This window comes from Mus musculus, chromosome 7 (genome assembly GCF_000001635.26).
Source record: "Mus musculus strain C57BL/6J chromosome 7, GRCm38.p6 C57BL/6J".
NCBI lineage: Eukaryota > Metazoa > Chordata > Mammalia > Rodentia > Muridae > Mus > Mus musculus.
In genome coordinates, this window is record NC_000073.6 from 116185725 (window position 1) to 116203342 (window position 17618).

At 48.0% G+C, this 17618-nt stretch overlaps 1 protein-coding gene across 23 annotated transcripts in view; it reads right to left on the reverse strand.

Annotated features, from left to right (window-relative positions):
* Positions 1 to 17618, reverse strand: part of Plekha7 (pleckstrin homology domain containing, family A member 7) — a 184899-nt gene that overhangs the window by 62240 nt on the left and 105041 nt on the right. For 10 of the 23 annotated variants that reach the window (XR_001785538.2, XR_001785539.1, XM_017322193.1 and 7 more), the window contains exons 1-2: positions 4052 to 4110; positions 3546 to 3629 (exon numbers count right to left, since the gene is read on the reverse strand). Coding sequence is in view for 9 of the 23 variants with exons in the window: in XM_017322192.1 (XP_017177681.1) it covers positions 3546 to 3629; positions 3753 to 3784 (116 nt within the window). In the remaining 14 variants the exon portion in view is untranslated. Of the gene's footprint in view, positions 1 to 3545; positions 3630 to 3752; positions 3881 to 4051; positions 4118 to 12582; positions 12930 to 13124; positions 13219 to 17618 lie in introns of those variants that run through there. The other 13 variants (NM_001305185.1, NM_001305186.1, XM_017322186.1 and 10 more) reach the window with 7 other exon arrangements.

The window sequence follows — 17618 nt, forward strand, 5'->3', positions numbered from 1 at the left end:
AGTATAAAAACTATGGCAGGCTTTTCCCTTAAGTGGTCAAGGCAACGGCAGGAAGTCGGAAGAGAATGGGAAACAGAACTCCATTTCTGAATATTAAAACAAACAAACAAAAACAAAAACCAAACCTTATTGGGCTGGGGATACAGCTGGGTGGGTGATAGCGACCTTGCTTAGTATGGATAAGACCCTCAGTTTGAATTCCAGCATTGAAAAATAAAAAACCTCATTTACTATTATCTCATGAATTTCTAGATCAACGGGCCCCCAATTTCAGGCTGTGTCCTCAAGGATTCCAAAGACAAGAGAACTCGGCTGGGTGGCAGATGTGAATGGAGGGCTGAGACACAAGCACACATTTAAGGAGCACAATCTACAGTGAGAGAGAGAGAGAGAGAGAAAGAGGAGAGAGAGAGAGAGAATGAATGAATAAATAAATGAATGAATGAATTAGTTCTTGTCCCAAAGAGCCATAGAGGCAGGGACACCTACATAACCCTCTTCCCAGAAGAGGCACAGACAGGCTGCCGACGCTTCCCATCAGCTCCCAACACCCCGGGGGAGGCTGACTGACATGGGATTTCAATGCAGCCTCATTCTTTCACAGCTCACTATGAGCTTTCCCCGTCCCCCTCAATTCCTTAAAGACAAGCTGGAAAAGAGCCCAGCAGCACCCCCTCACCTGGCATGAAGACAGCCCAGAGAGCTGTGCCCCCAACCTTTGTCAGAGCATTGTCCTGAATTTGGCCTTAGAGTCCTCAAGCTGGACTGCCCTGGGCTAGTCTCTTACCCTCTCCAGACTCCATGACTGTCTGTGCAGGGTGAGAGCGAGACATGGACCTCTGGGACGCTCCCCTTCAAATCCGCCTCCTTCCGGCCTGTCTGTTCCTCCTGCCTGATCTACCGAGTGGCCACTGCTCTCACCAAACTACAGCATTTGTTAAATAGAGCAAATTTGCCTCCCCCCAGACTCGGGGGAGGCAAAAGCAATGGACAAGAGAAGTCACAGGAAGAAACCAGACTTCTGTTTTTGAGCAACAGCTCCCCTTTCACATAGCAAAGCCACCACAGCTACATATTTGGCCAGCAGAAAAGAGCCAACGATGTGGGTGTCATGTGGCAATGACTGCATTCCTAATGTTAAGCCCTTCAAAACATCCACACCAAAAACTGCCACTAGGCCCTGAGTGAACTAAGGGCCCCCATCCCCATGTCCCCTTACCTGTGACTGTCACAAATGTTGTCTGAAAACCCAGAGAGGAAAGCCAGTCAAGTTTCTGCATCTGCTTGCCAGGTGTTTGCATTTCTCCTCATCTTTTCTGCTGCCATGGCAACCAAATGCAACAGGCAAAGCTAGCCCAAGACTATCAGTGTCTGGAGAGAAGGTGCTGGTTCTACCAGCCACTGATGGTAACATACAAGACTCTCACAGCCCAAAAGGATGAGCACGGGGTGGCTTCCCTCTGGAGCTGGAGTGCCCTCTCCTTGCTCTTACCTCTGGCTGCCAGCTTTTACCAACATGTAGCTACAGGAGGAGCAGCAGGAGACAGCATCACCTAGCAGCAGGAGATTCCCACATAAGCCAACAATCTGCACCAGTCTCAGAAGAGCTAGCCCTGAAACCTGTAATATAAAGCCTCTTCTGCAAAGGGGCCAACGTTCAGTAAGAGACCGCCTACCTTCAGGAAGCTCAGATCTCTTTTAGAGCTGTCTTCAAACACCACACTCACAATATTATCAGCAATTCCAACCAGTGTTTTCTTTCTCCAAATACACAAATGACAAAATGGGAGAGCAGATGAAATCACTGCATGCAGGGAAGGGAAGGCTCAGTGAGGGTCCCCTTGGTGAGGAGCCTCCAAGGGAGCCTATGTGCCTTGCAGTTGCTCAGCACAACAGTGGGCTTCTGGACTTCCAAAGCAGGTGCACTCTCACTCAACTCAGGCTCCACCTCCACATGAAACGCTTTACAGAATCTGGGGATCGGTGTACACAGCCAGCTGCCGTCATTGCTCAGGAATGTTTCTGTCCTCTTCCCTAAAGCTATAGAGACACCCTAGCACTGAGGAGAAGACAGCATGTGCCTGTGCTTGAGGATCTGATATGGAAATCACATTCCTGAACCTTCCAAGCCCAAGCCCCTTGTATGCAGGTAGCCCTGTTAGCTACTGTGATAATTAGTTCTGTCCACTTGACACAGCCCAGACTCACAAGGAGAGTCTAGGTGAGGAGTTGTTTACATTGGGTTAGCCTGTGGGCATATCTACTGGGGACTCTCTTAATTAAGTCAACTGATTCAGGAAAACCCAGCCCACTGTGGGCAGCACCATCCTCTAGGCAGAGAAGGTCCTGAACTCTGTTAAGACTGGAGAAACGGAGCTGTGACTCGCCCGTGGTAACAGACGGTAACCTGGAACTGTAGGCTGAAACAAACCCTTTCCCTCACCAGTTGCTTTTTTGTCACGATGCTTGACCACAGCTCCAGAAATAAAACTAGGACAGCCACCAAAGGCCAGACCCATGCGGATAACTGCAGAAAACCAGGAAGAAGCTTCAGAAGAGCAGCACAGTGACCCAGTCATGAGCAGGGCGGCCCTGTAACAGTGCTGGAGAAGGGTCCTACAGAAGAGACAGGAGCGGAGGCCTGGTGTCTTTGAAGCAAGCCTAAGGTTACTGCAGATCAGCCAGTTAGAACCTCTATGCAATAGCAACCGTGGTCCACTCAACACACTGAGCACAGCCTGTGACTAGGGTTTTCTCTCTGAAGACCACTGAGATAAGCAGGGTTCTGTTTCCTCTCCTCGAGACCCCAGCTTTGGGCTCCTACTTGATGCCCCTAGAGGTTATGTGTATGTGTACAATTGTAGCAAGAGAGTAGGATGGAAATTAAGTCAAAATTAGCATGTGAAAGAATGGAAGGTTGACTTGTAAAAGAGCAAAGAAAACTGTGGACTGTACAAAGATCCAAAGCCCACCATACTAGACTATACAGTCCCGATCCTCTGTTTAGAATCTCTGCCATTGCGCCTTGGATCTTTTTCCAGCTCTGGTCTATTTCTACCCGTGGAAAAGCTTTTCTCCCTTCGTAAACAATTCTGTTATTATCCACTATCTCTGTCCAGATCCTTGTTCAGGGCAAGAACCTAGGAATTCCCGCAGGGATCCTCTGCCCCATCTCAGCTCTACAATCTTCCCACCAGGTGGGGAGTGTCGTCAGAGCACAGTGTACAAGGTGATGTTTCAGGAGAAAGGGTGTTTTAGGAGGCTCTGATCATACCACCACAGAACGTCCTGCAGCCTCCCTCTCCGCCCACATCCTCTCCCCAGACGTGTGAACACTGAGAAATAAAACTCTTCTCACTTGGAATCAACCCAGCCACTCCAAGCCCCCTCTACCTGACACAAAACAAACAACAAACCAAAACAGCACAAACAGCCTAGCAAGCGAGGTGTTGGGCTCACATCTTCAAGCTTTCAAACTCTGCCTGACTAAGGAGAACATTAAAAATAATAATAATAAAATAATAATAATAATAATAAATACTTACTCCTCCCGCAGAACGTATTCACTGTTTTCTGAAGAAAACTGTCCAGTCACAGGATGCCTGAATGTTGTTGTCTGCTGATTGTGGCTAGAGAGAGAAGAAGAAGTCAAGTCAATGAGGGGACAACAAGGACACCAAAGTCAGCATGCCCAGGGCCCTGGCCATCAAATATTCCTCAGAAAAGGAGGAACATAGCTGGCTAGAACTCACCACACTGTAGCCCAGGTTGACCTCAAACTCATACTGATTCCCCTGCCTCTGACACCTAAGTGTCCAACTGGTTTTCTTTTCTGAAACAGGGTCTGGCTACATGTCCTTGCCTGCCCTGGAACTTCAGTGTAGACTAGGCTGGCCTCAACCTTCGGACAGTCCTTCTATTTCTGCCTTGTACGTAGTGGGATTATAGTTGTGTGTCACCACACCCAGGAAAATACAATATCTTAAAGGCATATTTCACTAAGTTCCAATACACTGAAACATGAAGGGGAGGGGAGGGGAAAAGCCCTTACGATAGTACAAGCTGATACAAGAATGAAGGAAAACAGGCGACGCTTTCAACAGCTTCCCTGAACTGGACGCCAGGGAGAGAATGCCAAGAATTAACCACCCACCCTGCAAGTCCTATCTTCTTAAAATTCCTCTCAGTGCTACCAGATGTCTTCAGTTCACTGAAGGGATAATAAACGTATGGGCATGTCTCTACAGCGCGACCCGCATGGTTCCAACACACAGGCACTTCTATCACCCTTTTGAAGTCAGGAGTGGCTGCTTCCATGCTAGGCTGACAGACTCGGCCAGTGTGAAGGTGCCTTGTGTTCTGACAAAAACTGCCTGGCACTTCAGAAGATGCAGAGCTGGCTCTGGAGGCTGCTGGCTTGTTTCACAAATAATTGAATCTCCTTTCTCAAAAGAGAATGTGATGGACTGAAAAAGGATTTCCCAAGAACTAAATCAGAGTTGCTTTCAAGTTTTTATATTAAAAAAAATACCAAAAATCACCAGTAGCATCATTATATATCTGGAAATCTCCTTCCAAGGTAGTTTGGGATTTGGGGGTTGGGGGGCACATGTACTAGAGCACACATGTGAAGTCAGAGGGCAACTTTCAGGAGTCGTTTCTTTCCTACCATGTGGATAGGTCCTAGAGATTGAACCGAGGTCATCAGGATGAGTGTCAAGTGCCCTTACTTGCTGAGCCCAAGTTGGCAGTGATTTTTCTACATATAAAAATATGTTCCTTTTTCAGTTTTGATATTTGATGTTATCTTTCTTTCTTTCTTTCTTTTTTTTAAATCCTCAAGTCAACATACAAAGCAAAGGTTTCCACTGGGGTTTTAATATCACATCTAACTGATGCTAGAGAAACACTTCCATCCAACGCCTTCATTTAATTTACTGAGTAACAGAGCCTGACATATGGACATAATCTTTTTCATACAACTTGCCTGTGTGCGAGGCATTGCTGAGGGGCAGGGGCACAGGGGCACAAAAGCATCCCTATCCCCCGGCCCCATGGTGCTTCTCTTTAGACTCGTGCTCTTCTGATGCTGAATATTTTAGAGGGGTTCCCTCCCATTATAATCAACACCTTTGAGCATAGATGCCCCCTTGCCCCAATTCCAATTATTTCCTTGAGTTAAAGTCGTCGAAGTAAAATTACAAAATCAAAGGGCATAGTCCCTTTTAAAAGCTCTTAACACAGGCAATGGAGAGCCGTTTTTGCCGTCACAGCCAGTAGATCATCTCATTTTAGTGAGGTTAAGATGGTAGCTTCACCCCCTAATTGAGCACTGGCTTCTCTGGAGGCCAGTGTATGTAAATCGGCACAGCACAAAGGTTAGAAAGACAATGTCTAAAAGCATGAGATTTCCCTTGCTCTGTCCTGGTGCCTGAAGTAACCTTAGCAGTGGTAGCCGGAGCAGCCATGGTACTAACTAACAGGCCAGCAGGCCAGGCTGCTTGTTCCTTGATCCAGCCCCAGCCCCACCCCTACCAAGCCTTCACTCATCCAGGCACAGCTGGCTTCTCAATTCCTGTTGCTACCCAACCCACAGAATCCTATGACCTCATCAGGCAGGCAGCAGTCTGGGCTTCCCGAAAAAGCAGCTTTCCACTTTAGGATGTAGCCCCTGCAACACCTGCTTCAGACAGCCTTGCATCACGTCCAAGAGCTGGGCCTTATGTGCACACAGCTTTTTTTGTTTTTAACCAGGAGCCTGGAGAACACAAACTCTGGGTCAGTCCCATTTTCAGCCTAGTGGGGGGAAGATGTCTTGCTCACGGGGGGACAAGCAAGCAGCAGCATCCCTCACATCTGAAGCTCAGAAGCACTTCAGAGTCCACAAAACATTTGCTCACACATCTCAGCCGTCAACACATCAGCTCCTTATTTTCTAAGTGAGAAAGCTGGGTGGAGGTGAGAGCTGTGTACAAGACAACTTCAGGGAAGAGTGTTAAGACAGGGCATGGACCTAGGCTCTGATTGGAAATCCCATGCCTTCTACCTGTTGCCCCCTTCCCTTAGGAACCAGAGACTGGCTGCTTCCTTCCTGACTATGGTCAGAAAGCCCTGTGGGCAGGGCATCAGAACATAGAGCTTACCTTTACTCCCCACCCCCCATCTCCCTTGTGCCCAGGACCAAAGTTCTGAAGGATACTTGTATGGCGATCAGTATAACCCAAGCAGCCCCTGGTCCTACCATAAGATCAGCCAATGGACTCTCTGGTAGACAGGAGCACAGGGCAAATCTTTTATGTGCCTGGAACAGATCCAGCAGCCAGTGGCCACCTTTTCTCAATATAACATCAACCCTAAGGGCAACCACTCTGCTCCCCATGCCCTAACTCATGTCATCACTTGTAATTCAGAGTCCCAGCTCCTGAATCCTGAGCTACAAGATGCTGGTGCTGAAATCAAAAGTGCAAGCACCCTAACATTAGAAGGAACATGAGTTAGGTTGACACACACACACACACACACACACACACACACACACAAACAGCTGTTGCCCGATCACACACTCCCTTCTGTAATATGCATGCTGCCCTCAATGCCAGCATAGCCAGCCTCAGCATCAGTCCTTCCAGCTTCCAACTGCTCACATTCATCAATTCCTGTCCAATACTCTCAGATAACCGAGGAGGTCAGGGCCACGGGTCATGTTATTTCCATAATACAAATAAGAGAAATGAGACTGGGGCTAGAGAGATGGCTCAGAGGTTAAGAGCACTGGCTGCTCTTCCAGAGGTCCTGAGTTCAATTCCCAGCAATCACATTGTGACTCGAAACCACCTGTAATGGGATCTGATGCCTTCTTCTGGTGTGTCTGAAGAGAGCTACAGTGTGCTAGCATACATAAAATAAATAAACCTTGAGAGAGAGAGAGAGAGAGAGAGAGAGAGAGAGAGAGAGAGAGAGAGAGAGAGAGATATCCATTGAGAAAGGAGACAGGCCTGCAGGGATAAATGGGTCCTGAGTTTTGACTGAATGTACCCAGCTTGCTTCTGGCAGAGCTTCTGGCTCAGCACTCTGAACAAAAGGACAGGTAAGGTCCCTAGACTATGCCATTCAACCTGATACCAGTAGGGCAGGTTATGTGCTGTCATCTGGCCTTTAGGGAGAAAAGCAAACCCCACAAGAGGTAGATAACTTGTCTACAGACTCAGTCAACTACTCTGCTCCCTACACAGCTCCAGGCCCACCACTGCCCAAAGAAGGCTGCCTGTTAAATCAGCTTGGAGTCCTCTCACGCTGCACTCGTTGTCCCGCTTTGGACCTAAAACTCCAGTCTGTTTCCTGATTCTAAAGCCCACAAAGTCGCGCATGTCCCATCACCCTAACTCAAGAAACAATCTGCAGGCCTGTCCTGACACATCCCTGAAATACCTGTTCTGAAACCCGACTTCCCACCTTCCCACTTTGCAGGCATGGCCCTGCCGGGAGCTGATTTCATAGGAATAGAAACTCTTCACACAGGAGTTGCTGCTTTGCTTTAGGCTACCAAGAAAGCAATCTGCCAAATGAATTAAAACATAATCTAGTCCTCTTTCTTAAAATCCCATCTTCCTCCTGGAACCAGCCTTTCAGAAGGGCCTGGCAGCCATGTGACCCGGAGAGTACCAGAGAGCACCGAGGGGAGAGTGAGTACCCAGGTAAAAAAGCACACATCACAAAAGTCCTAGGCAGGAAAGGACTGAGATTGGCTCCACAGAGTGCGACAGCAAACACAAGAGCCTTGATAACAGAATCCAGAGGGCCACGATCTTTAATCCCAGAACTCAGGAGGCTGAGACAGGGGGGTCCCTGAGTTCGAGGCCAGCCTGGCCTGCAAAGTAAGTTCTGAGGTAGTCAGGACAACACATAGAAAGCCTGTCTCAACAACAGGTATCCCCTGCCCCCAAAAGAATGAGCAGTGGCTTTGATTAGTTAAATATTTCAATTAGCTAAAAGTTCCAATTATTTACCTAGCACATTTATTTTTTATTGATTTTTTTTTTTTAACTCAAGGAGCTCTGGAAAGCTGTGAAAGATGCTTAAGAAGAAGGAAGCGCACACTGTTAAGTGTGGCTTTCTGATGGTTGTGGCTTTGGTATGTGGAGTGTGACAGATGTGCTGTCAGCACTAGCTCTGTTCCCAGCTATAAAAAGAAGAAACCGCTTAAAATGTAAGGAAAGTATCTGGCCAAAGTCAAAAGGGGCCTCATCAAGCATGCTGAGCAGAGCCTGTCAGTCCCCTGTCCCCAACCTTCTAACCCTTCCATGTGCCTCCCAGGACACTGTAGAACAGTTACCCTCAGGCTAAGGCTGACTTCAGCATTGCCTCCAGGCTTCTTAAGGCACATTTTATCTTTGTCCTCAGTGTCTCAACAGAACTATGGACTGTGGGTCACCTAATAGTGCTGAAAAACCGAAACTCCAAGCATGAGAAGAAATTGCCTTCACTACAGGGGCTCTCATCTGGGCTACTCAATGGAGAGGTGGTGGTAATCAACAGGAGAAACTATCTTCAAGAGCTGAGGATACAGCTCAGTTGGGAGAGTGCTTGCCTAGCAAGCACTAGGCTGTGAGTTCAATCCCAAGCCCCATAAACAAGCTAGTGGCCCACATCCATAGTCCCAGCACTCAGGAGGTAGAGCAGTTCCAAGCGATCCTCAGCCACTTGTGAGTTCTAGGCCAGCCTGGGCTAGATGAGCGGTGCCTCCTTTGCATTTCCTAAGCTCCTTTGGTTTATTTTGCTTAGCACTTTTACTAATTTATTCACTTAACAGAAAGTGCCACCATAATGTGGCAGAATGGTCTTTCAAGTTTGCAGAATTTTAAATATGCCACAGTTGACAACAGCTCGCTACAGACAGCCACTCCTCTGACAGCCCCTCTTCCCGTAGCCAGGGGATCCTGAATGAGCCAGTATATGGCCCCATCCTGTCCCCCAAGGGGAAGCTATCCACTCAGCACTAACCCATCTCTTTCAACACTGGGAACCACTCAGTCCAGACAGCTGGAGCTGAAGCTGGGTTCAGATTAAAGCAAGCTTCCTCACCTCTTCCAAGCCTTGGTTCTGGCATTACAAGTGCGATTCTCAAATGTTCCTAAGACATTTAAAGAAGGGTTAAAATAAAGGGGCATATACACTTAGCATACAGAAGGTGCTCAATGTTTAACCTGACTGAGACTTGACTATGGTAACAATAAACAGACATCTAAGTTTTAACAAAAGGAGAATAAACCCTTTTCACCCCAAAGCAAGTATTCCCGTAGCAATGGCCTCAAACACCGGAGTCGTTCTCTGTTCCTTTCTGTATCTTAACTTCCACCTGTGGTGCACATGTGAGCACTACTGGCTTCTTCTCAAAGATGCTCTGCATCCCCTCACCTTCTCCATCTGCTTGCCTTTGACCCACATACACGCAGCAGCCCCAGCCCATCCCCCACAAGGGATCGCACCTAGGGCCCTGGGCACAGGAAGCAAGTGCTCTGTCATAAAAAACCAACGGTGTCGCCAGCCTGCTTTTTACTTTCTACTTTGAGACAGGGTCTCACTAAGTTGCCAAGGTTGCCCTTGAATTCACTCTGTTCTCCAGGCAGACCTTGCACCTGAGATCCTCCTGCCTCAGCCTCTCAAGTACACTGTGATTCCTGCCTTGTAACAAGCAGGCTCATCTTTTGTCTCCTGGTTAGTAGTCTTGGTAACAGCTCCTAGGCACGTCTTTTGCTTCTTCTGTCTCAGCCTCTGTGACTTCACCGGAAGCTCTCGGGTCTTGTAAGGTAAGAGAGATCGTGACAGCCTCACTACACCATGCACAGTGAAAATGCACTCCTTGCCTTGGCTTATAAGATCCTAGAAGGCAGGCTAGGGCTATAGCTCAGTTGGCACAGTGCTTGCCCAACACCCACTGAGCCCTGAGTTCCATCTTTAATACCACATAAACTGGCTCTGTGGCACACAGTAGGTGGACACATAAACTGGCTCTCTGGCACACAGTAGGTGGAACAGAAAATCAGAAGTTCAAGATCCTCAATGATGAGAATCTGTCTCAAACCAAACCAAACTTTAGATGATCTGACCCTGCCTAGCAGCAGCCTCTTCAAATACTCTTCTGTCCCTGCCCACCTCATTTCCTCAACACTCAGGCCTTTCTTACTTGGCACCCTGTGTCCTCGCAGTCAGCATGCTCCTTGCCTGTCTGTGTCCATGGAGCTAGCACCTTGTCCTTTAGACCTGGGCAGGGCTATCACCTCCTGGGCCCTTCTCACTGTCACTTCACACGCACCAGCCAATTTCAGCTATTAACAGCTGTAATGTTTCTCACTTATGTATCAGCCAGTAGGGGTGTCTGGCACCCAGGAGGTACTCACACAAGTATTTCTCGACTCCATGGATGAGGAAAAGGGGTGGGGGACTGGATTGTGATCTTCAAGTGAAATAAATGAGCTGTCTGAGCCTGCAAAAATTCAGACTCAAGAGACAAGAACCTAACAGATATTGGCCATCAGGATGTAGGTGCCTTCTATGGGCAGAATAAAGAGACACTTACACACCAGAAGCCCCTCAGGCCCAAGGTGAAGGTTAATGCCCTCAGTGCAGAAAGGCATGAATCCAGCGCCTGAAAGGAAACTGCTGAGCAGCTAAGGACACTCAGGGTGGGAGCACATGGCCTCTGTCTCCTTTTCATGAACGAGACAGAATGTGGGGCTAAGCTCAGCTCAGAGACAGCTATGAAGGCTCTTGCTTTGTTCTCTGCTCCCTCCACCAGTATATCCTCTGCACTTCACTTCCTGCATGGGAGGAGGGATGCTCATGGGGAAGGCACCTGAACTATTACCTCAACAGCCTGGGAATGAGCACCAGCCACCTTCAGCAAGAGGCTGTGTAGAGTCTATCAATATCTCATAAAGTCCCAGGGATGGGCCAGTGGGCCAGGGTTCCCTGGCAAAGAATCCTCTGCCAGTGCTGGTAATACCCACCAGCCCTGGGGACCAGAAATGCAGCAGTGCTGGGCTCCTAGTACCCACACTGTCCCCATCTCATTCATACCCACCCCAGACTAGGCGGAACTTGAATGCTGAGGGGTGCTCTGGTACTACTGCCTTTTCAGTGTCAAAAGGCACTGAGAGAGTCTAAGAGAGTCACATGGTGACTGCCAACCTTGGAAAGAGGTATTTCTGTACTCCTCATCTCCTGCTCAGAGCAGAGTGATGGCTTTTAGTATGATCTGGAAAGCTTGCGTGTTCTCTCTCTCTCTCTCTCTCTCTCTCTCTCTCTCTCTCTCTCTCTCTCTCTCTAGGTTTTCAGATCCACTCAGTGGCCACTCCATTTGTAAAATACCTCTCCCAAGCCAAGCAAGCCACCTGACTGGCTGAAGCTTGCCTGTACCCCACATCCCACAAAGGGCTGCATACCTAGAATTCCACCTGCTGAATAGGGAGTTTTCATTTTGGCTTCCTGTGCTCATGAATGAAAAGATTAAAGGCAAACTCCTACTAGAATGAGGAAATCAAAGGCAGACAGCCCATCCCCTTCTGGAAGGAAGTTTTCAGAGAAACAAGGTAATAGAAGCTGGTATCAGCCTTGTTAGCAGTAACTCCTCACAACCGCTCAGGGCTCCGGTTTCCTCACCCTGGGCTCCCCATCAGCAGAGGCCACCCAGGCAGATCAGATTGGACACAGCCCAGAGTTCAAACCTTAGCCCTGCTCCATGCATGCATGACCTGGGATGAGTGGATGAGGGCTGGGCTTATCTGTAGACGGTGGAGATAAACCAACTCTGCAAGGTTATGAGGAGGCCGTCAGGAAACACTTCCGCATTTGGGGCCTGCTGAGCTTTTCCTTTGCTATGAACTGCTCTTGAGGTGTCGACCTGCCTTGCTCTGTGCGGCAACTCCAGCAGGAGAAGCCTGCAAAGACTTAGACCCAAGCACATGCTTTCCTCCTTTGAGTTAAAGAACACACAACCCCCAGATCACTGTTAACATCTATTTAAAGAACTCGCCTGCCAGACAAAATGGTTTCAGATCAGCAGGCACACCCTTGTCCCTCAGAGGGTCTGTCCCCATGGTGCAGAAACTACAGGCCAAGAAAACCCACCTCCCCGACCACCGGCCAGAGACACAGAGTACTGAAATTACAAGGAAGACATTTTCTACCTCAGGACACCCATTTATAATTCCATTCAATGCTTCCCTAGGCCAGTGACTTGGCAGCCACTTGAGAAGGCAGGCCAGGTGTTATAAGACTCTCCCAGGCAATGAGGACATTTTAGGTGACCGAGGTTCTTCTCAAACTCCTGCCATCCGCCCAAACCCAGACTGAAGTTCAACAACAGTACAGGTAACTTAAAACACAAAGGGCTGTCCCCTCCTCAGCTGCCAACAGGATACTGTTCGGAAGAACATGAGGGAGATAAGAGTTCAGGACACCTTTGTCCTACTTTTCCTAATTAAATGGCATTCTTGCTGAGCAGAGGCACTCCTGGGTCATCTAAAACTTCAGGAACCAAAATATATCGCCCACTGAATCCTTACAGACCCGTACGGGACTCACCTGTTCTCTTCTTGCAGACAGGCCCGCACTCGCTTTGAGCCCCATGTTCAGAACTGTGTCTTTCCTGGTGGTAGTCTCATGAAACTGCCCTCTCTGCTCAGGGCCGACCGAGAGGAAGGCTCCCAGCTGCCTACTCTCTCTCTCTCCTTCTCAGCTTCACCTCTCCAGGGCTGCTACCAGGCGTTACAATCCAGCAGTCACTCTGGCCCCGGCTCATTCATTCTCCTTCCTCTCCACGCCCCAGCAAAACCAGATACCAGGCAGGAACACAGCTTCAGCTCTGAGGCTCCACCCCCTGTGGCCAAAGGGAATGAGGATGCCTGGCTGTGCACAGCCAGGCAAGCACTGTAGGCAATGGGACCCAAAGTGTTCTTGGAGCCTGTGAGGCTGGCTCCCTCTAGCATCTAGACATAGCCTAACGTCTCTAACCATAACGTCAGGAAGAGCCATCCAGTGAGTTTTCTCCATTCAGCATGGGGCTAAAGTCAGCCCTAAAACCAAGCCCATTCTTGGTGGAGAACACTGCTACCACATCCACCTACCTGCCTGGAAAAGCTCCAAGGTTCTTTCAGAACTTCCTGGGAATGGCTACGGCTCCTTCAGGACAAATCTTAAGCAGGAAGCTTTTGCTCCCAAAAGAAGTAGGAGGAGACAGAAAGGGAAACTGACACTGAGGTAGGTCACAGACCAATAGTGGCTTTTTCGTTGTAACCTACAGAGATCACGGGGTAGGTGAGATAGCTGCACCAGGTTAAAGGGGAGAGGGGGTTGCAGACTGTTACAAGGCTGCCCTCTAGAGTTTGCCACATGCTGGCACACAGTAGGAGATCAAGAAATAATTACTGAGAAAAAATAAAGGGGATTTTGTTCTCAGTCTGTTTAGAGTGACAATTTTTCTAAAATTTGTATCTGTTACCATCTTAAAAGCTTTGGGTCCTGAAATCCAGGTTGTTGTCTTTTTTTTTTTTTTTAAATAGTTTTAAAGGAGTAAAACAAGTTGTAAAACAGAATGGGAGCCTGGCACTGCAAAATGAAAGAGATCAACCCTTACTAAGGCAAGTCAGGTCCAAAGGAAACTCTGATCCCCCGACTCTAAAAGGCAGCCCAGATATCCAGAGAGGGGCTCAGCCTGCACTACTGGAGGATTTCTGCAGGTTAGATAAGAGCCAGCATTCCCCAGGAACTAGGGAAGCCAAAGCCTTCTACAAAAAGTTACCCTCTACCAAAAAGGAGTCATTTCTCTTCATACTGCAGAAGGGACAAATGGCTGTCCGTGGTGTCTGTCAGCACACCAAAGCTTGCTGGCCTTCGGGCTCCCTCAGTATCACATCTAGACCTTCTCACCTCCTCTACACTAAACTCCCTCCAGCTTGTGGGATACCCTTCCACCAGCTACTTAGTCTCCTTATAGCCCTGTTATTTCTTGTGTGTGTGTGTGTGTGTGTGTGTGTGTGTGTGTGTGTGTGTGTGTGTGTGTTTTCTTTCTCTTTTTCTCCCTCCTTCCTTCCCTCCCTCCCTCCCTCTCCCTCCTTCTCTATTCTCTCTCCCCCTTGCTCTTCTCTACTCTCCGACACACAGCCCTAGCCATGTGCTCTGCTCTGAACTCTCTTTCTCTGCTCTGGACTATTCCAGATGCCTCTGGCTGTTCTCTGTCTTTCATGTCTCCAATATAATTCGCCCCCATAACCACACCATAAAGTAGTCATGTAGTTTATACGGGGAGCCACTACTGACAGACAGCAGGTGGAGGAAGAACATTCATTTTGAGGGCGCTCCATTGAATGGGCCAGAGCCATCCACATACAGGCATCACTAACTGGACTATGTGGGCCATCCAGACAACAATAAAAGACATGAGGTGGGAGGGGGCACACTGGGGAATATACAAGAGGAGTTGGCAGGCAGAAACAGGAAGTTTCTATTGTATACATGTATACATTTTTTCTTTATTCCCCCAAATAAAGAAAAAAAAATTTTTTTTTTCCGAGACAGGGTTTCTCTGTGTAGCCTTGGCTGTCCTGGAACTCACTCTGTAGACCAGGCTGGCCTCGAACTCAGAGATCCGCCTGCCTCTGCCTCCCAAGAGCTGGGATTAAAGGCGTGCACCACCACGCCCAGCAAGAAAAATATTTTTTAAAAAAATCATGAGCGGCCAGGAGCCAGCCTCACAATTGTCTTCCTTGACAGAATGTTTTAACTACAAAAGATCATAATTAACTACAAATCAATTGCTATGAAGACTGAATGAGGCTTACAAGCCCAAACCCCATATGGTTAATACTTATTTGGTCCTACTGTGTGTTTAGTTTAGCATTATGTGTACTTTGGGGATAAACAATTACTGCATAATCTGCCCCGTAATACTGGCACTCACATCCAATAGGACAGGCAGATGTGGTCATCTGTGCCACACACCCAGGTTGGAGCAGGTGTCCAATGCAAGCTTGAAACATGGCTATATTTAGAAACCACGTTGTAAGGGCAACAACCTTTGAAGGTAGACTGAGCTATTTCCATTTAACAAATAAAGAAATCAGAGCTGAAAGTAGCCCAGAGCCCTTCTGTAATCACATGACCAAAATTCAAGTTAGTGCAAGTGGGGGCTTAGTTTTCCAGCTTACACTTCAGGCAAAGGCCACCTCTGGCCCCAGTGGGTCAGATGCCAAGGAGCCAGGGCAGGAACAGGAAGTGGCCTGGGCTTAGTCATCAGGTGCCTGGGTTTAACCCTCCATCACCAGCAGCACCCAACCAGAGATCAGTGACAGGCATGTGAGAGCTAGAAGGGACACACAGACTGTCTCCACTCTGCCCAGTGGCCCTGCTCCCATGACCCTGGCCTGGCTGTCCTTGCTGCCAGATCAGCGGTGCTGAAAACCAGATTTCTTGGCACTGCCTCCCCTCACCCACCTTGCCTCTCTATCTCACAACTCCATAGGCCCCAGCTCCTGCCAGATTAACTGTCCACCAGCTCCAGTCACTTAGTCTTTCCAGCCCCTGAGCATGACTGTAGCTGTCATCTTCCCTGCTGAATTCTGGGAAGCCTCCAAGGTCTGTTTTCTTCTGAGTGGCCCTTTCTGGTCACCTCAGGCCTAAGCGACACCTGAAGGCTTAGACTAGAATGACATAGTTCCCAAATTCTGATTTGCTTTTCAAAACAGACTCAAGAGCTGCATATTCCAGAAGGGTAGGAACCAAAACCCCTTTCCTGCCTCCAACCCACTGTTCAATCTGGCAAATACTTGTGCCAGAGAAATCCTTATGCCATTATTGCTGTTTGCATTTATGGAATCCTTAGGCACTTAAATTTTTAGCTGGTCAGTGAAATACCTCAACAGGTAAAGGTCCTCCCCCTGAGCCTGACTACCTAAATCCAGTCCTTAGGACCCCATAGAAGAAGAGAACTGACTCACATTAGTTGTTCCCAGACCTACCTACCTACCTACCTACATATCTACCTACACATACACACACACACACACACACACACACACACATACACATAAATGTATATGTATACACATAAATGTATATGTATATACATATACATACAATACTATGTATGTTCCTCAAGTTGTTTTTTATACTTTATATAATAACACGGACTCCTCCATGTCCACAGCAAAAAACAGACATAGCACCGCCTCCATATACCTCCCAGGGCCCTCAGCACCCTTTATACAGAGATGACCCTGGAACCATCCCATATGCTAACCTACCCAGACACATAGCAGGCATTGCACACTGATGACTATGAACTACTATGACCCCAGGACAAGTTTTATTTGAGTTCCAAGGAGGTTAAAAATCCAGTAGAATTTTAAAAGCCAAAAATGCCATTCTCATTCACATATATGTCTCAAATCCAGGTCACCTTGGAAAAGCAAGCACTATTGCAAGGCTGCCAAGCAGACCCACCTTCAGCTTACTGTGGTCGCTGTGGTCGCCACCACACCCTCTGCTCCCAGGGTTGACCTGGGAGCCCATCTGTCATCACTTGCACACTCCCAGTTTTCTCACACTAACCTCTTTATATCCATGGCTCAGCCAGAATGGGGAAAACAAAAGACAAAGCCTTGGTATGAGTCGTTAAGAAACGAGCGAGTGCACAAACACCCGAGCTAGAGCTGCTCAGCGAGCCCTACCCTCTGAACTTGCGACACAAGGCTGTGCTGTCACCTACAAAGTTCACAATGGAGTCTTTGAAAAATAACCTAATCAAGTTTTACTTAAGTTTACAACTCTGTGCGAGGCCAACTTCATAGCTGTCCTTGGCCATACGCCCTGGACCTCAGGCTGGGTGCACCTGCTGGGGCTGGGGCACACAGTACTGACAACTGGAGGCTTTCCTTTAGCAAGTATGTTTAGAAGAATCTTGCATGAGAGTAGGAACCAAAGGAAGACGGCAAAAATTGGCTAGAAATTTTCTTTCTTATCAAGCAAACAAATCTACTAACTTATACCATCTGTCATATTTGGAAGAATCTTAGTGGCTACTGGGAACTTGCCCTTAATCTTCCATGCCTAGGCGACAGCACAGCTAAATCCAGACCACCATGCCCGTCTCCACCAAAGATTACACGGCAAATTGCCACCAGCATCATCCCTAGAGGTTGTAGTGGATGCCACTCTGATGACAGACACCAAAAGTCCCCACAGACCGCCAACATGGACTCTGGGAACAGAAAAGCATCTCTGAGGCCGGGTGCTCCCTGGATAAGACCGCTCACTTCCCCTAACACTGAATATGGCATTTAGACCTCAGGTCAGAATATAGTCCTTGACAGCTTGGTCCTGGGTCCAGAAAGCCACAGAAAAAGCTGCCACTACTAATGTGCATTCAGGAAGAATCTTAAAAGGCTCTTACTAGGTGACAAGACCTGAAAGATGCTGTTCACAATGACTGGAACCAGCTTATACGCGCCATTCACTCACTCAATACATAAATATCTGAGAGCCACCTACTTTCCAACCCTGTGTTTCCCCCCATCTCAACAGTTTATAATGGAGTCAGGAGTATAAGCTCAGACCTTATATCC